Consider the following 18,983-nt stretch of genomic DNA (forward strand, 5'->3'; position numbering starts at 1 on the left):
TTTTACTGCACCTTCGGCTCTCAAAGCCTTCTCAACCATATCTGCATACGTGGTTGCTTCGGTAGTGGTAATAACCAGATCATGCCGGATCTTTGCACTCAAACCCGCTAAATATTTTTCTTTCTTACTGAAGTCCGTGGGCACAATTCCTGCTGCCAATTTAGCCAACCGATCAAATTTCGTTGTATACTCAGTGACTGACATACCCTCAGTCTGAACTAGATCAGTGAACTCTTTCCGCTTTGCACTGCGGACCGCTTCATTGTAATACTTGGAGTTAAATAACTCCCTGAATTCTTCCCAAGTCATCAGCGTGACGTCCCGTGTGAGGGTTATCAATTCCCACCACACAAGGGCATCTTCCTGAAACTGGAAAGTGGCGCAGGTCACCCGATCATTTCCAACCACTCCCATAAAGTTGAGAATACGCTCAATCATCGAAAGCCATTGCTCGGCCTTCATCACATCAGGGCCTCCCAGAAACACTGGGGGTGCCTGCTTTCGAAATCTTTCATACAACGGTTCCATACGGTTGCCAACAACAGGTTGTTCTGCTGGCACCGCTGGAACTGCAACGGCCTGAACTTCTTGAGGAGGCACGGCAGGAGGACCCTGCTGCCTCAGCCTCTGAATCTCTTCGTCTTGCTGACGAATTCTCTCTTGCATTTCAGCAAATCTTTGCTCCCAATCAGGAGGAGCTTGAGGTGGATTTACAGGGCGACCACCCTGAGCTCTACCACGGCCACGGCCGCGACCACGGGGATTTTGAGGATTCCCCTGACCGCCTCCGGCCTCAACCATGCCACCCTGGCTTCTTGTATTTCGCGGGGCGTCCATTTAATAGGACTTAGCCTGCGAATCCATAAGGTAGGCAGGTTAGACGGCGATCAAAACTAACACCGCTCTTAATAGCAAAAAGGCAACGCACTTTCTTTTCTTTTTTTTTTAAAGAAATATATTTAATTTAAATCTAATATGCTTCCTAACATGCTTTTACATCACACTTATTTAAAATACTAAACAAGTACGGGCTTACTGAACCGTGAACCGAGCTTTCTCTGATGAAGATTGTACATGTCATAGCAAGCTTCGGTAGACAAACACAGCGGCTCGATACCAAAATTGTAACGCCCTAATGCTAAGGCACGCTACAGTGCTTTTTCAATAATTGTGCGATCTTTGCTAATCAAAGAAATTTCTCGAAAAACGTGTCAAATTAAAACTTTTGCATTAAACATTAAACTTTGTAATTTAATAAAATATTTACAAGTGTCGGGATCCCGATTTTTAAAACTTTACAAACTTTACTTTTTAAATATACATTCCAAAATATACAGATTTACAGGTCGCACAGCGACATTCAAAATACAACTCCCAGATGTCCCGAGACCGAACACTCCAGGTCGCGCTGCTTGACATGTACAATCTCACCCGAGCTCAGGATCACTCCTGTTCAGCCTTCGCCTTTCCTTTACCTACACATGGAAGCAGAAACTGTGAGTCAACAGACTCAGTAAGAAATGCATATAACATACCATATAATTTCCGACCTGTACATAGGCGCCCATACACCTATTTACAGAGCTTAACAGATGAGCATGAACGTTCAATACCAGGGTACGACCACTATACCACATACACAACGTACCTAGCCGTACGAGTGTTGGTAGGGTTTACCTCGATCAGTGAGTAACACTGAGTGATGTACCACACACCTTAGCATTTTCCTATGCTTGTGTTGGTATCACCGTATCGTACTCAAATCAACAACAATCACTGTACCAATACACTCTATAACTTAATTATACAAGTGTTGGTAGTGCTTAACATAACTCAAGCATGCATATATAAACACATATACACACATTCAGATAATCACATCATACATTATACACAGTTCTTACCTGTTTTCCAAATTCAAGTGTGCTGGCCGACCTGAACGGAATTCACGTGCTAGATGGATGCCCTAATCACAATAACGGTAACACAGATGAGTGACTCGCCAAATCACTTTTCGGGACTTAAAACTCGAAACTAAAAGTTTCCCTATCAATAAACCTCATGGCAATACCCTATATAACCCAAAATTGGCTAAAACTAGGGTTACGGAAAAACCCCCAACAGGCAGAACGGATCCAACCGGTATCCCGGTTCTGGGTCACCAACCGGTCGACCGGTTGGTATAGACCACCCAGAACCGGAATTCCGGTTCATCTGCAGAAACCCAAAAATTTCTCCCCCTTGATTCAAATCAAGCCCAATCTTTACCAAACTCTCCAGTATACCTATACAAAGCATACACAATGATTTCCAGGCAGTAATTCACAGAACAAACCATCACAACCCAAGTTGCCATTAATGAACAAAGCTTGAACTTTAAACCTAAAATTGCATAAAAACCATCTACAACCATTAAAACCAGTAACTAGGACCTAGAATCAACTCATCTAAACCCTAAAATTCGGACCTTAAACTTACCTAAACCTAACAGCCATCATATCACAATTTCATTAATTCAAACTATCATAAACTTGAAAATTTACAAACACAAGGATTCTAGGGTTTACCTTAGCTTGATTCTCCTTGATTCCTTGCTAAATCCCAGAAAAACAAGATGAAAAATTTCTGGTTTAGGTCCTTAGTTGCCCCAGCCGAAAGCAAGAGAGAGAGAATTCAAGAGATAATCCAATTTCCAATTTTTTCCTTCTTTTTCTCTTAATTTCTCAAAAGGTTTTAATTAAATCATGCTGAAAACAAATGTGCTAGGTGTCACACACCCATGGCAGCCACCTAATCCACCATTAACAAAAGACTAAAAAGCCCTTAGACTTAAACTAGGGTATTTCTTTGAAACTAGGGGCAAAATGGTCAATTCCATAACCCCGCTCAATCCCGATAAAATATTTTCTCTAAAATATTTCCCACTATGAAATAAGGTTCTAAACTTACCCATGTGATCAATCTAGCCATCCATCGCATTTTCCGTTGTCGCCGAGCAAAAATTACAAAATTAACATATTTCACATATAAGCTAAATAATACCCCTAGAGTTTAATAAAATCTCCAGAATTGAGAAATTATAACTCTAATATTTATTTCTAAATATTGGGGTCCACATTCAAAATTAATTCACAAATAATAATAAAATAATAAAATAATAAAAATTAGTGCTAATTGCCTTTTCTAATCCACATTACTAAAGCGGTCATTACAAGACCAAAGTAAGATTAATACCTTTCTTTACACGCCATGCGTGATATTTGGCACAATCTTTCTTCACATGTCCAGGTTGGTTACAAAAGAAACAACCCTGAGAATCTTGTTGTTGTTTCATTTGAACTGGACCCTTAGCAGCTTCATTCTCAAATTTTCTTTTCTTGCCCTTATCCTTAGGGGTAGTTGCCAAATGAGCACTTTCGGTTTTGTCCTTTTTCAACCTTTCTTCCTCTTGCACACAATGAGAAATGAGCTCGTTGAGAGTCCATTTCTCCTTTTGACAGTTGTAACTAATTTTAAATTGGTTAAACTGTGGAGGAAGCGTTAACAAAACCATGAGTACAAGTACATCATCTGAAAGCTCAATCTTAAGTGTCCTTAATCTTGAGACAATATGATGCATTTCCATAATGTACTCCCTTACATTTCCTTGACCCTTATACTTCATGTTCATTAAAGAACCAAGAAGTGTTGTCATTTCAACCTTATCGTTTTTAGCAAAACGTTCCTCAATTTGTTCAAGGAAATTCTTAGCCATAGTAACCCCTTCGGATTCTGTGCCCTAAAAGGCTTCTGGAATGCTGTGTTTCATAATCATTAGACTCATGCGATTTGAACGATCCCACCTCTCAAATTCCCTTTTATCATCATGGGAACTTTCCTTAGTGAGAGGTGCAGGTTGTTCATTCCTTAGTGCATGGTCCAAATCCATACATCCCAGAACTATAAGTAGGTTCCTTTTCCAATCCTTGAAATTGGTCCCATTAAGCATAGGAATAGAATTAATGTTAGCAGATATTGAGGCAGCAGAAGATGAACTAGCTGAATATAGAACAAATAAAACAAGCTCACATTAATATGCATAACAAAACAATACATTCAAAAATTGGTTAATCCCATCTCAAGATACCAAACACACATTAATATCAAGTCTTTGGACAGTAATATTAACTGTAAGCGGTATTCTTGGTGTAGCAATCAAACATTGACAATAAAACTGTGCCAAACAATAGGTCAATCTTTGGATTAACGTATTGCTCACACAAAATACCTTATAATTGTCACACATTTATCGCCACAGGTATGTTTGAAATCTAGCAAAATATTCACTTACCTTTGGGTTAGTCAATATAAGCATCAATTACAAACACACAACCATCCTAATATTTAAATAAATTAATCTACACAAAAGAGGTCACTTTGGCGACGTATTGTTTTAATTAATTTATTCAAAATATTAGTCCTAAACCAACACTAAAATTTGAATTAAATTGTTTGCACCAAAATATATATTTACCAAATTATACTGTAATATATATATATATATTAATGTGTACTAAAACATATTATATAACTTTAATAAAACTATATATATGCAGTCAATCATAAAAAACCGATGCATCCATTATACAGGAAAAAGAAAAACTGTACTACATATATATATATAAAATCTTTTATCTGAAGCCAGAAATACATACCCAAATTCTCAAAACAATATATATATATAATCAAAAGATTAACCATTCAATCGTAAACAGTACGACTATTTGAAAAATAAACATATTATATGATTATATATATAATATGATTCAATAATGGCTGAAGCCATTGTTGGAGATTGCAGAGAAGGTTTTGATCTTCCAAGAATACACTATTTTCTAGAGTATTTTCTCTGATGGGGAAGGAGAGAATACAGAACCCTCGTGTTTCTTGGGGACCACTACCTATTTATAGAGTCATCTTAGAATAACTCTTGGGTATTTATAATTTGGCCCCTCAACAAATTATAAATTAACTTATGGTATCTACACATTAATTCCATGACACTTTAATACCCTTTTGATACCCATAACATAATTGGTCACTTAATTTTGTATCACACTTTATAATAGCATATACATTATACATATGTGCCCACAAAGGATTTTTAATCCAACATTGTTACTATTTTCTTTTCAAAACTGAACATTTATACACAATAAAAAAATTATATTGCTCCTTAATAATATCTCTTACAAATTTGATTATATATTATTTTAATTTAATGTAATGACCAATTTGTTGATGAAAGTCCAACAATGTGTTGGTCTGGAAAAAAAAATTTCAACCAAATAATTTCGTTTTCTACCTTAATGAATATCTTATTAAATTGTCTCCACTAAGAGACATCCTTAAAAAAGCTCCGAACATAATTTATAATAATTTTAATATCACTCTCAACTTCATTTTTTTTTTAAGAAAGTAATCAAACTTTTATTAAACTTCAAATTCAGCAACCAAATAAGGAAGTAGTTCAGTTGGGACATCCCCCATACTAAAAACACGATCAGGGTAAGAAATAGCAGCTTTAGCAATCGCATGAGCTACTAAGTTTGCTGACCGTTTTACAAAAGAAATAGTAACACCACTTTAATTCACAAGCAAATTTTGACACTCTTTAATTACATCACTAAAGAAAGATGTCATATGAGTTGGATTACGAATAGCTTGTACCACCACCAAACAATCAGTCTCTAAAGTCACCTGCGGCCAATGTTTATTTTTAATCCAGCTTAGAGCCTCACGAACTCCAATTGCCTCAGCTAACTCCGGATGAATATTCCCATGACAAAGCCGAGAAGTAGCTTCCAACATAAAACCATGTTCGTCTCTAGCCACCATTCCATAGCCATAGTCTTGGCTACTCCCAAATATTGATGCATCCACGTTTACCTTGATTTCATTAGCATTAGGTGCGCACCATCGGTCATTCCCATCCCCGGCCAGTAAACCAGTCTGTGATGTCTCCAAGTAAGGAGCTTGTGATTCCATTGCTCAAGATAACAAACAGCGAATGCAAAAATAAAAGAGGCAATCTTTGTTCTTCCACACTTTGTCATTTCTTGTTCCCCAAATTGCCCAACATAAGATACAAAACATTCTGCAACTTTCTGTGCTGGCATTGCTGAAAACCGAGACACACCAGTCCAAGAAACTGGTTTCCTACTGTGTTGGCGTGCTAATAGCAGCCTTCTCCCAACATTGAGCTGCAATAGGACAATAAGCAAGCACATGCATGGTTGTTTCATTATGCAAACCACAAACAGGACATAGGCTATTAACATCCACCCTTTTAGTAATCAATTGGACTTTTGTTGGAAGACAATTGGTTCCCCTCTCCAAATCAAGTTCTTAACCTTGGGAGGTATTTTTAATCTCCAAAGTTCATTCCAAAACTTCGAAGCTTCAACAGTATTCCATGCTCCTTTTGCTTTTTGAAGCAAATTAAATGCACTTTTCACTGAGTATACACCACTTAACTCATGGTGCCATACAAAACTATCAGCTGTTGTATGTTGCAGGATCGAGACAGCAGCAACAGCTGCAACATCTCGGCTGTTGAACACATCCTGGAGTAGCTCCATATCCCACCTTCCTGTTCCAATCTCCATCAAATTACCAACCACAGCCGAGTCTAAAACTGGATGCGTGGAAGTGATAAAAGGGTTCTCTTTCATTGAAAGCCACGGCTCCCCTTTGACAGCCACTTGACTATCAATACCAATCCGCCAACGAGCTCCCATCTTCACCACATTTTGAGCTTCAAATATGCTTCGCCAAATGAAGCTCGAGTTATTACCAATAGAAGCCGAGAGGTAAGATCCATTCGTGTAATACCGAGCTTTGAAAACTCTCGAAACCAGCGAGTTGTCATTGGTAAGAAGTCTCCACCCTTGTTTTCCCAAAAGAGCAAGATTATGATCTCTCAAATTACGAAAGCTCAAGCCTCCAACACTTTTGTGTTGACAAAGCTTCTCCCAAGACATCCAATGAATCCCTTTCTCCTTAGAATTTGATGTTTTCCACTAGAATTTTGCCATGTGTTGCTCCATATCATGACTAATATCCAGTGGTAGCAGGAACACGCTCATAGCATAGCTGGGCAGAGCTTGAGCCACCGTTTTTATCAAGACTTCTTTTCCTGCTTTAGACAAGAACTTAGAGTCCCAATTTTGAACTCTTTTCCTGACTCTTTCCTTCAAGTATCCCAAAACCGCATTCTTATTCCTTCCCATTGTGCTTGGCAAACCAAGATACATACTATTCTCATCAGCAACCACCATTTGGAGAAAAGAACAAATACTGTTTCGTACAGACAAACTGGTATTGGTGCTATAAAATATAGAAGATTTGCCAAAGTTTGCTTGTTGACCCGAAGCTTGCTCAAATAGAGTGAGTAGTTCTCGAACTTTAGATGCTTCCTCCATTGTGGCTTTACAATAGAGATAACTATCATCTGCGAACAACATATGTGACACTCTAGGAGCGCCATTTGCAACTTTACACCCATGAAGCAACCCCCTCAGTTCATACTTCCTAATCAATGCTGAAAAACCTTCCACACATAAGATGAAAATGTAAGGTGAAAGAGGATCACCTTGCCGAATACCCCTCTGTGGAAGGATAGGACCCATTGTTTTTCCTCCATGAACAATCACACAAAAGCAGACAAATTTCTTATAAAATTCCCCAAAAAAAAAAAATTAAAAATCTGTTAGGTTATTTTTAGCCTACGTTTTGGGTCACTTTTTATAGTTGTTTTCCTTCTTTATTATTATATTTAGAATAGAATTACGCTTGTTTTCTTTGGTTTAAGGTTTCACACTTTGAATATATCAATTGATCAAATTTCAGAAAACAACAATCTATAGAATAGAGAAAATTTTGCAAGGAAATAAAACTGAAACTTCAAGCCTATATTTGACTATATTCTGATCATATTTTGGAAAAAGTCAAAACATAGAAGCTTTATATTTCTTTTTCTTCTTTCCAACGCATTTTGAATCAACTCATTTGGAGTTTGTATGTGAAAGTTATGCATATTTTACTGAAAAATGCTGAAGTTGTCAAATTTGCTTCAGTAGTCGTGACCACCATTTTCCATGGTCGCGACCCTTTTTCATGGTCGCGACTAGGAGGCCAGGCAGAGAGCATGGACTTTCTAATTTTCCTATGGTCGCGACTAGGCTTTATGTAGTCGCGACCAGGGGCGAAAGACGAGATTTTTGGGCAGTTTTGTAATTTCACCATTTAAAGATATCTGCATTATTTTCTATATAAGGGTTGCGTGTTTTAGAGGCAAGGGAGGCAGAAACTAAACCCTAAAACTGAAGAAGGAGGCAAAGGAAGTAATTGTGGCGATCCGGAGCAAGATCACCAACTAGTTCTTTCTTCTCCCTTTCATGTCTTTATGTTAATTTCTGTTTCAATTTTTATGGATGTGAACATGAGCTTTTTAAACTAAATTCCCAATTTAGGGATATGATGAATGTTAGATGATGTTTCTTTAATTCAATTAATGTGATTATTAGTTTTTCTTCCCTATATTGTGTGATTTGTTCTTATTTGTTTTAATTACATATTTTAGACTGGCCATCTTAAATGTGATTTATGATCCTAATATGAAATCTGAGAAGTGAATATTAGGAATGCTCTAATAGGACAAACATAAGTTTTGATGTAAAACGAGAGTATTTACATAGCTTATGTGATTTTTAGATTCTGAATTTAATGCAAGTTATATGTTAATTTACTTCAGAGATGCAAGTAGATAATATATGATTTAGGACCTTAATGATCTGAGAAGAGTTAGGGTTAATTTGATAATATGTCATCACCAAAAGGGAGATGATTAATAATTAACATTAACAATTGTGAATCTGAACTAACAGGATTCATATTCCTAAATATTCATCCATAATTAATTATATTTTTTATTATTATTTTCCTGGTTTTCAATTTTTACTTATTTAATTATTCAACCTTATTATTGATTATACCAAATAGAAACAAGAATTCAATTGATTGGTACTTAGCTACAGTCCTCGTGGGAACGATCTCACTTACCTGAGTATTACTTGTTAAAACGATACGTATACTTGCGTGTTGGATTTATCACAATAAGTTTTTGGCGCCGTTGCCGGGGACTGTTTTAGTTAATATCAATATAGTTGACCTGCAAGGTAAATCTTAATGTTATACCTTGTGAATTTTGTCCAACAACTCGATGAGCTATTCTACTCTGCTTGGGGGAGATTTAAGGAGCTCGGGGAGAGATGCTATCCTAATTTCTTTAATGGGTGTTTTACTCTGTTCTTCTATAATGGACTTGATGATGAAACAAAAAGTTGGGTGGATTTTGGAGCAGAGGTTACTGGAGAGCCTTTGTTAAGGAGAGGCCATGAAGCAATAAATTTGTTGAATGATATGGTAGATTTCGATTACGATTGGCATTGGGATCCATCACTTCAAGGTTGGAGTCACCAATACCCTCCTTATTGTCCAAACTCACCCCAACCAATTGAAGAAGAGAAGAATATACTATCACTTCCAGAAGAAATTAACCACTTGACAGACATGGTAAGATCTCTATGTGATAATTTAATGGCGCATGATTCGGAGAGTTTTAAGGATAATAACTCAAATAACGAAACTTATGAGAGTTGTTTGAATATAGTAGAAGCACCATTAGATGAATACATAGAAGAGACTGAGCCTAGAATTGAAGAGAATGAATTCTTTGAAGTGGTTGAAAATTTGGATACATTGGATGCTTGCTCAACAAATGATGATCTCAATTTGGTGAATGAAGAAACATCCATCCTCAATGATGAAATTATTGAAGATCAAATCACGATCAAGGATGTGGATGGTCATGAGAAAACTGAACAACCAATTGAGAGGTTATTTGAGAAAAGCAAGAAAGAAGTGCCATTGGTGGCAGAAAAATCACTTGTAGTTGTTGAATTGAGGTTGTCAACACAACGATATTATGAACCACCAATGGATCCTTATTTTCCGTTAATACCACATTCTCCATGTTGTATTCTCTACGAGTTATCAACAGTTTCTCCCCAAGCTCATCATCCAAAGTCTTTTGTTGTTGGTGCGGTTTCTGGTTCAAACTCATTACATGTCAAGCTTAAGGGCATCTTCAAAAACAGCTTTCAAGTTGTCTTGCATGATGCTTATTATGGGTGTCAACCGCTTGTTGATGTGACATGGACCTAAGGTAAGGTTTCTTCTCTTTAAGTTTTTGTTTCACATTGGGAACAATGTGAAAAATTAGTTTGGGGGAGGGGCTTAATTTTAAATTTTGTTATTTGTTTGATTGTTTAGTTGTTTAGTCTAGTTTTTTAGTTGTCGTGGTTTAGTGTGTTGTTAATTAAGCTGAGATCAATTTTGTTGTTGTTGTTATTTGTTAAATGTCCTGAAATTTTAAAACTGTGTGCTTAATTCTTTTAACTCTTTGGATTAGTTTGGATGCTTGTCAAGCCTGTGTATGAATGCAATTTGACAACCTGTGAAATATGTTATACCATGTTTTACTATGGTTTGTGGAAAGATTGATTGAATAGCTTAGAACTTGCATGTCTTATTCTCTTGAGGCGAAATCCTTGACAGCATTTACTAGGAACATGATTTAGGCAGTTTGTTTGGATAGTTTGAGCCTTTCAAGCCTACCATAAAATGAATATCCTTAGTTAACCCTTTTGAGCCTAAACCAGTTTCGTTTCTTCACCCATTGAACTAAAAGATGTATCCCCACTGCTTTTTGTCCTCATTGTATTTTGAATGATACCATAAGCTTGACAATAAGTTTGGGGGAATGAAGAATAGTGTGAGCGAAAGTGTTGAAGAAAATAAAAAAAAACTACGTGATTGAGAAAGGTTTGAAACGAAAAGTTTAACCTGGCATCACTTGTAAATTTTAGAAGAGTAATTTCTCTCGAAAAAAAAAAGAATGAAGAAAAAAAAAAATCAACCGAGAGATCAAAAGTTAAAAGTGAAAAATAAGTGATGTCTGGAAATTGTTAAAAAATCTCAATTATTGTTAGTTGTGGGAACACTTCAGGAGAATTCAATTGGTGAAAAGTTTGTGGGTTCTATTGTGCTTATGATATCTTTAGCCAAAAATGTCTTTCATTTTCTGAATATCTAAGCCATAAATTCTTACCTTAAAAGTCTTTTTGATTCCGAAAAGAATGTTGTCAACATTAGTGGAGAGAGGTAAGAATGCAAGCATATGGGCTATTGGTTTGTGGACTGGTTTGATGGAGTGAAATAATTATGACATTATTTCAATACTGAAGTTAATTTGTATCTGTACATTGTTTTTCAAAGTTAGCATCATATTAATTGTTAGAGTTTTTGGAATTAAAAATCTAGTTTAGTTAATGGAAGGAAATTTCACATGAGCCAGCGGTAATATGATTATATGATAGCTTAGTTAATCGAGTTTTAGTGTTAGTCTTAGTCTTACTCGAGGGCGAGTAAGAATCTAGTTTGGGGGAATTTGTTAGGCTATTTTTAGCCTACGTTTTGGGTCACTTTTTATAGTTATTTTCCTTCTTTATTATTATATTTGGAATAGAATTACGCTTGTTTTCTTTGGTTTCAGGTTTCACACTTGGAATATATCAATTGATCAAATTTCAAAAAATAACAATCTATAGAATAGAGAAAATTTTGCAAGAAAATAAAGCTGAAACTTCAAGCCTAAATTTGACTATGTTCTGATCAGATTTTGGAAAAAGTCGAAACATAGAAGCTTTAGATTTCTTTTTCTTCTTTCCAACGCATCTTGAATCAACTCATTTAGAGTTCGTATGTGAAAGTTATGCATATTTTACTGAAAGATGCTGAAGCTGTTAAATTTGCTTCAGTAGTTGCGATCGCGACCATGGTCGCGACTAGGAGGCCAGGCAGAGAGCATGGACTTTCCAATTTTTCTATGGTCGCGACTAGGCTTTATGTAGTCGCGACCAGGGGCGAAAAACGAGATTTTTGGGCAGTTTTGTAATTTCACCATTCAAAGATATCTGCATTATTTTCTATATAAGGGTTGCGTGTTTTAGAGGCAAGGGAGATAGAAACTAAACCCTAAAACTGAAGGAGGCAAAGGAAGTAATTGTGGCGACCCGGAGCAAGATCACCAACTAGTTCTTTCTTCTCCCTTTCATGTCTTTATGTTAATTTCTGTTTCAATTTTTATGGATATGAACATGAGCTTTTTGAACTAAATTCCCAATTTAGGGATATGATGAATGTTAGATGATGTTTCTTTAATTCAGTTAATGTGATTATTAGTTTTTCTTCTCTATATTGTGTGATTTGTTCTTATTTGTTTTAATTACATATTTTAGACTGGCTATCTTGAATGTGATTTATGATCCTAATATGAAATCTGAGAAGTGAATATTAAGAATGCTCTAATAAAACAAACAGAAGTTTTGATCTAAAACGGGAGTATTTACATAGCTTATGTGATTTTTAGATTCTGAATTTAATGCAAGTTATATGTTAATTTACTTCAGAGATGCAAGTAGATAATATATGATTTAGGACCTTAATGATCTGAGAAGGGTTAGAGTTAATTTGATAATCTGTCATCACCAAAAGAGAGAAAATTAATAATTAACATTAACAATTGAGAATCTGAGCTAACAGGATTTATATTCCTAAATATTCATCCATAATTAATTATATTTTTTATTATTATTTTCCTCCTTTTCAATTTTTACTTATTTAATTATTCAACCTTATTATTGATTATACCAAATAGAAACAAGAATTCAATTGATTGGTACTTAGCTACCGTCTTCGTGGGAACGATCTCACTTACCTGAGTATTACTTGTTAAAACAATACGTATACTTACGTGTTGGATTTTTTTTATTTTTTTTTTTGAAAATACGTGTTGAATTTATTACAACAAAATCACAAAGAAGAATACCAATAATAGTTAAAATTACGAACAAGAGCACTAATTTAGTCTTTGGAGTTTGTAACATGAGCTGACTTTTGGGCTTTTAAATGAATTGGTGTGGAGACGAAAATAAATATTTAAATTCCATCAAAGTATTAATGTATTTTATTTTTTCATTTACTCTGAAAATTCAAAAGGACTTATGCTTGTTTAATATCACCAATTCGTAGATGCTCTTAGTCGAGTGTAAATGTAAATGCAACTCAGAGAAACAAGTTAGATAAGTAATGTGGGATATATGGATGGAGATCTAGAAGTGCGAGGTGGAGAAGATTGAGAGTCATATTTATTATTTGAGAAATGCTAAAGAGCACCAGTGATGTTTAACACCCTCCTATGTGTCAATATCGCTATTGGTTCAACTAAGTATTAAATCCCATATAATTTAATATAATAGTTTTTAAGGAGTATCGTTAGTCAATTACAACGCGACATGTCGTAAAAGTACTAGACACCACTAGTACCTAATAACAATGCTCTTACTATTTAAGCATGCTTGGCCCCTTGTAAAGTGGCAAACTCTATGGTCTACATACTTATTTTATTTAAAGACCATGAAGAAAATGGAGTGAAATTGGATCGGTTTACTTCTTTGCACCAACCGTAGCCTTCTCTCCGTGACTAATCCTAATTCCTTACCTTTTTATTTTAATAATCTCTAATAATTTATTTTGGCTAATTAAATTTTTGACATTAAAATTTATATGTATCAATTCAAAATATAATTTAATACATGTCAAAATTCAGAAAGCAAAATGCAAAAATTCTAATTAGTTTTTTCTTTTTCCTTTTTAAGCAAATTAATCGTTACATTAAATAGCCGTAGAGTCATGTATAACATATTCAAACTAATAAGAAATTTTACCGCAAATATATCTAAATATAATCTCACATATTGTTGGACTATGCCTCAAGTGATCTCATTCTAATATATGAAATATGAATAACCTATTATTACTCATAATATTAATGTGTTTTAAGGATCCTTTACAATACATAACAAGGTGATCAAAAAGAATGTTACAGTTGGTACGTAAAAGCTAAATATCATTGATCTTTGATTTGGAAGTGAAATAAAAAAAGAATAATAACTGTATTAGACCTCAAGAAGTGGGAACATTCTGGAGCTTGGCAAGTTGGGTTTGGCGGCGCCCCAAGCGGTATGCTGTCACTATCCACAGTAAACAGATCTGGAGAAAGATCAACCAAAGTGCTTCGTGTTCAGGATAGCAGTGTTGAACAAACATATACAATCAAAATCTCATTTGGTGATACTTCGATCTTATTTTCTATTCACAGTTTGGATTTACCAAATAAAGAATGCAAACAGTATCTAAAAAGAATAAATATTCACACGTACAGGCACGGCATAGAGTGAGACGGTTGATGCTCTTCCATTATGAGTGCTGTATAGTAGTTTGTACATTCCTGCTGCTGTAGCATCTCCAAGTCTTTGAACAACAACATCTATGCATAACTGAAGATAACATAAAATTAAACAATAAGAATGAACATACATGATAGTTAGCTTTCGGATCATAATAGATTCAAAACAAAATTGGCATACCTTGGCTTTGTATTTCTCATCTCGCGATACGACAGTAAACAGAAGTTCTCTTCCTGGCCTGGTCACAACGTAAGTAACAACCTATGCCGTAGTTGAGAAGCCATGTATAAGTACCAAATTATTTTATTTTATTTTGGCGTTCATCACATTTGAGTCTTGATTTTTGGTAATCTTTCTCCCCAAGTATAACATATACATGTATGTAAATGGTAGCATGTATACTTTTGGTATAACTTGTGTAATTAAATTAGTTTCTTTGCATGCAAACGTCACCAGTTACAACATTTAACTTTCAACCCCAGAAAAGGGTAAGTGCTAAACTAGAGAAATTGTGATAGGAAAATTAATTTGAATCTGTTAAAGCATAATTTAAATTAGACAAACCTTACGCAGGGTCTCAGAAACAGCAATAGCAACCCAGGTTGGCCAAACAGCAAGAGCAACCATGTTTAATAAGGCAACAAATGGAGCAGAACATATAGCTATAGTAACCCCAGCAACAGTCAGAATGTGTCCCTGCAATTTTGGTATGTTGAAAAGAAAATACTTGTAATTTCCTTTGCTGCACAAAACTTGATTGAGATACAACATGTTACACAAGCTCATAAGTACGTACAGTCATGGTAAGTTGTCCCGTAAGAATAAAGATAGCAATAAAGCTATTTATCTGAGCAAACAATTTTCTTCTTTCAAGAGAGCTAGAAACTGTTGTTGCAATTACACTCACTTTCTGCATCAAACCAAAAATAAAGAAGAGCATTTTTTAAAATTCTTAATGTAAATAGTAGACAAGTGAGAGAAAGGAAAACAGAAAGGACAATGAGATAACATTTATAGGTGAAGTTAAGTGGATGAAGCTCAAACAACTTATTATGCTACTTTCTAGTGAGTTTATCATCATCCTTGAGTTTTCTTACCTGAAAGTAGAAAAAGGAAGATACAACGGCACCCAGCCACAAGAATAAAGACACAGACATTAAGTAGGTTGATGACATTATGAGCCTAAGTCCATCTAAGATGGTCCATAAATGAGGCTTCCCTGCCAAAGTAGATGGTTCTGGAGAAGAAATATTTGAAGATTGAATTGTGCGCTCATCAGCCTCTTTCTGCATATCAGAAGTTGTTTCACTGGCAAAACAGAAAATTAAAATATATAAATAAAAAAGTCAAGAAAAAACTCCACCCTATCTTCTCTTCTGTGATTGAAACCTCCTTCAAGAAAGAATTATTTCAGTTTTAGATCCTAATAGCATGTTTACTTTCTACCAACTGGATTTGCACCGCATCATAGGTGTAGCCGTGTAGGACCCCTTCTTTAAAATTTAACTCATATGATTTTTTTTTGCTATCATAACTCGTATGATTTTTAATTCTATATTTTATAAATTTATATTTAGTTTTTCCTATCACAACTTCCATTTTCAAATGTACAGTGATGACCACTATTTGTGCATTCATGTAAGCTAAAGAATATAGCTTACCTGATAGGAGCTAATTCTTCAGGGAGTTGGGAAATATCAAAGTTTATCCCTTTTGCTGATTGTGCCGCAAATTCCATCAGCAAAGCAGCGAATAATAGGAGGACTGCAACAGATTAATTTACGGTTGAAAACCAATGTCAAAGAGAAGGAGGAGTAAGAATATAGGTTTATATTGTCAAAGACTGAGCTAACAAACATACAGGGCCCCAACCAAGCCATTCCTGTGGCAAACAATGACCCAAAAAGCTGGCCAAGTGTGGCTCCAGCACCAATAAACCCAAACAATCTTGAACCTGACTGAATACAGAACATGTTAAGTGTACACCAGAAGTCTGTAAATCAAATTAATAATGGTATGATAGCACACAAACCTCACTGTCCATGACATCAATCACTCTAGCCCAAGTTGAAGAAATTGTGATTAGATTGAGTAAAGCAACCTTCAATTAAGGGTAAAAAAACAACTTAGGATAACTCTAATCCTGATAGTAACCAAGCACATAATATATATAATATATATATATATAACTAAATTCAATATCTACATACCCAAAGAAACAATCCAATTCTGACAGAGACATAAAACAATCCATGATCGCCCCACCCAACTGAATATGCAGGATTATCAACATTGGATTCAACCGTTTGATCTTTTGCTGAACTAGCAGGGGTACCGACAGCACTCTAGATGGATGCGAGAAAACAAGAGATTCAGCAGAAAATAATATACAAAATAAGCTAAATTTAGAAACTATTCCTACCTTTGACGTTGATGAAGCAGCTGGTGAGGAATGCCATAGAAAGAAAAATAAAACAAGTGATACACTGAAAAACCTGTGTATCAAAACCAAAGCCTGAAATTTCAAGAAGAATTTATTACGGGAAGATATGAAAAAATAAATGAGAGAGAGACAGAGTAAACTGTTGAGATAACTGGTAAGAACTGGCTACTCAAATCAAAAGTACTACCTTGATATTGGAACAAAGGAGAAAACTTTTCAATATATATATATATATAATATATTATATATTAGCTGCGAAGACCATTCTCATCACTTAGACAATGTTTACCAACCGTAAAGGTGATCTACTCATTCATGCATTACGAATTTTGGTGAGTCCCTCACTTATTTATTTATTTATTCATTTATTCCTCAGTTAAGGTGATCCAAACTAATTCTAACCAAAGTAGAAATATGTTTTATATGTTACTCAAGTGATGAAACTAACAACTTCAGCTCTTTACTGACAGCATTATCGTAATGTATCCAATAATTGAAACCTTTTCTTTTCTTTTGTTTGTTCTTCCACAGGGATCACACAACCAAACTCCAAAACACGTCATTACATTGACAAACACCTTTGTTTCGCTACGAATCATCTACTACCTCTTGAATTAGGGGAAAAAAATACAAAACCAGACAAAAAGGAAGTACCTTAGCTTTAGAAAGATTAGGCAATGAGAAAACGAGAGTTGAAACAGGGGCGGCGACCAAAGTGAGAGCTAAAGATCCCAAAAATAGACCAGGAAGATTCGATAAACCTAAGGAGATAGCACCCTCATCGCGCAAAGGAAGAACCACGAAATAGGCGCTTAAAATCTGCGGGGTTCAAATGCATACATACATATGTACATATATACATATTATACAATTAGAATTTGAGAGAAAATTGTGCTCTTAGATTCTGAGTTTTCCGTTCAAATCAAGAAAATTTAGAATTGAAATTAATAGAAGATTGAAAATGAGATTGGAGCTTACGAAGAAGAAACAGGAAGATGAATGGAGCAGAGCAGAGGTCTCGTGTGGATGCACCGAAACGAACATGGAAATCATCGCATCTAAGCGAGACCGACTCATAGTGCTAATCATCTTCTTTTTCCTTTTGAAGATTTTATTTCTACTAACCATTACAGACAGAAATAGTTTCAGAAGTCAGCTGCTCGGGACTCGGTTTTCCTTCTATTTTTCCTTTCTTTTTTTTTTTTTTTTAAAGAATCACTTTTCTCATTTGTTAGTTATTTTAGATTATTTCTTAAATAATAATGGCAAATTATAGTAATTGACTCTAAATTATAATACTTATATTACAGTTATTTTTGTGAGGTGTTGCTATTTAAGTTTTGTTGTACAATATTTTGTATGGTATATTACTTGTAATATCCTCAAAAAATATTATAATATTTAATATTAGAGTAAGATTATAATCTTACTTAAGTTAATTGTGTGATAATTAGTATAATTTAATAAATGAATAAATAAAGTGAAATTTATTAATTACGAAAATTTTATCGGATTATGTGGATATGTTAAATATCACTTTTGAAATAAAATATTTTTGAGTTCGGCGGTCTTAGAAACTCGATGGAGTGGTCAGAAATGTCACGTAAATTAAGTTGAATTATATTGAAATTATATCGGACTAGTTTAGAAAGTCGAGTTGCTAGTTCATTCAGAGAAGTTAGAAATGACTGAAATATCTCCTAGGTTTGATTCTAGGTTTTAGGGTTTTATGAGGGGCAAACTAGTCATTTAAAGGATGGAATTTTTTTTTTGAAAATTTTCATCATCTTTATTAATTGCAATCCATAGTGATTACATGATTAAAATCCGGAGTAACATCACTACTCCTGATAACACGATCAGCAACTAAATAGGATATTCGAGCTAAGAAGTGAGCAACACTATTTGCAGAACGTCTAATGAAATTGACATAAATATCTCTCAAGTCATTTAACATCATCTTACAATCAGAAATTACACTCCCAAAATATGAAACCATAGGAATAGAGCTACGTAACGCTTGCACCACTGTAAGACTATCAGTTTCAATGACAACCTTCTTCCAATCTTTCTTCTTAACCCAACTCAGCGCCTCCTTAACACCCAAAACTTCCACCATTTCAGGCTGC

The 18,983-nt window shown here is 35.0% G+C and overlaps 1 protein-coding gene across 2 annotated transcripts; it reads right to left on the reverse strand.

Annotated features, from left to right (window-relative positions):
- Positions 1 to 13,950: 13,950 nt before the first annotated feature.
- On the reverse strand, positions 13,951 to 18,062 carry LOC115703811 (uncharacterized). Of its 2 annotated transcripts, XM_061104011.1 has the most exons (13): positions 17,833 to 18,060; positions 17,509 to 17,673; positions 16,834 to 16,926; positions 16,622 to 16,756; positions 16,444 to 16,512; positions 16,273 to 16,369; positions 16,073 to 16,175; positions 15,509 to 15,719; positions 15,208 to 15,321; positions 14,976 to 15,107; positions 14,592 to 14,672; positions 14,385 to 14,501; positions 13,951 to 14,214 (listed from the first exon to the last, which is right to left on the reverse strand). In XM_061104011.1, the coding sequence occupies exons 1-13, from the start codon at positions 17,980 to 17,982 to the stop codon at positions 14,128 to 14,130; spliced, it is 1,554 nt and encodes a 517-aa protein (XP_060959994.1). In that variant the 5' UTR covers positions 17,983 to 18,060; the 3' UTR covers positions 13,951 to 14,127. The 2 variants fall into 2 exon arrangements, with proteins under 2 accessions (XP_060959994.1, XP_060960000.1); XM_061104017.1 differs by lacking the exon at positions 13,951 to 14,214 and having other exon boundaries at positions 14,381 to 14,501; positions 14,592 to 14,649; positions 17,833 to 18,062.
- Positions 18,063 to 18,983: the final 921 nt, after the last annotated feature.

Source organism: Cannabis sativa, chromosome 1 (assembly GCF_029168945.1).
Source record: "Cannabis sativa cultivar Pink pepper isolate KNU-18-1 chromosome 1, ASM2916894v1, whole genome shotgun sequence".
Classification (NCBI taxonomy): domain Eukaryota; kingdom Viridiplantae; phylum Streptophyta; class Magnoliopsida; order Rosales; family Cannabaceae; genus Cannabis; species Cannabis sativa.

Coding starts and splice junctions, on each gene's coding strand:
- LOC115703811 (XM_061104011.1), bottom strand. CDS start 17,982: ATGGTTAGTAGAAATAAAATCTTCAAAAGGAAAAAGAAGATGATTAGC. Junction 16,370..16,443: donor TTGATGTCATGGACAGTGAG/GTTTGTGTGCTA, acceptor TTCTGTATTCAG/TCAGGTTCAAGATTGTTTGG. Junction 16,176..16,272: donor AATGGCTTGGTTGGGGCCCT/GTATGTTTGTTA, acceptor AATCTGTTGCAG/TCCTCCTATTATTCGCTGCT.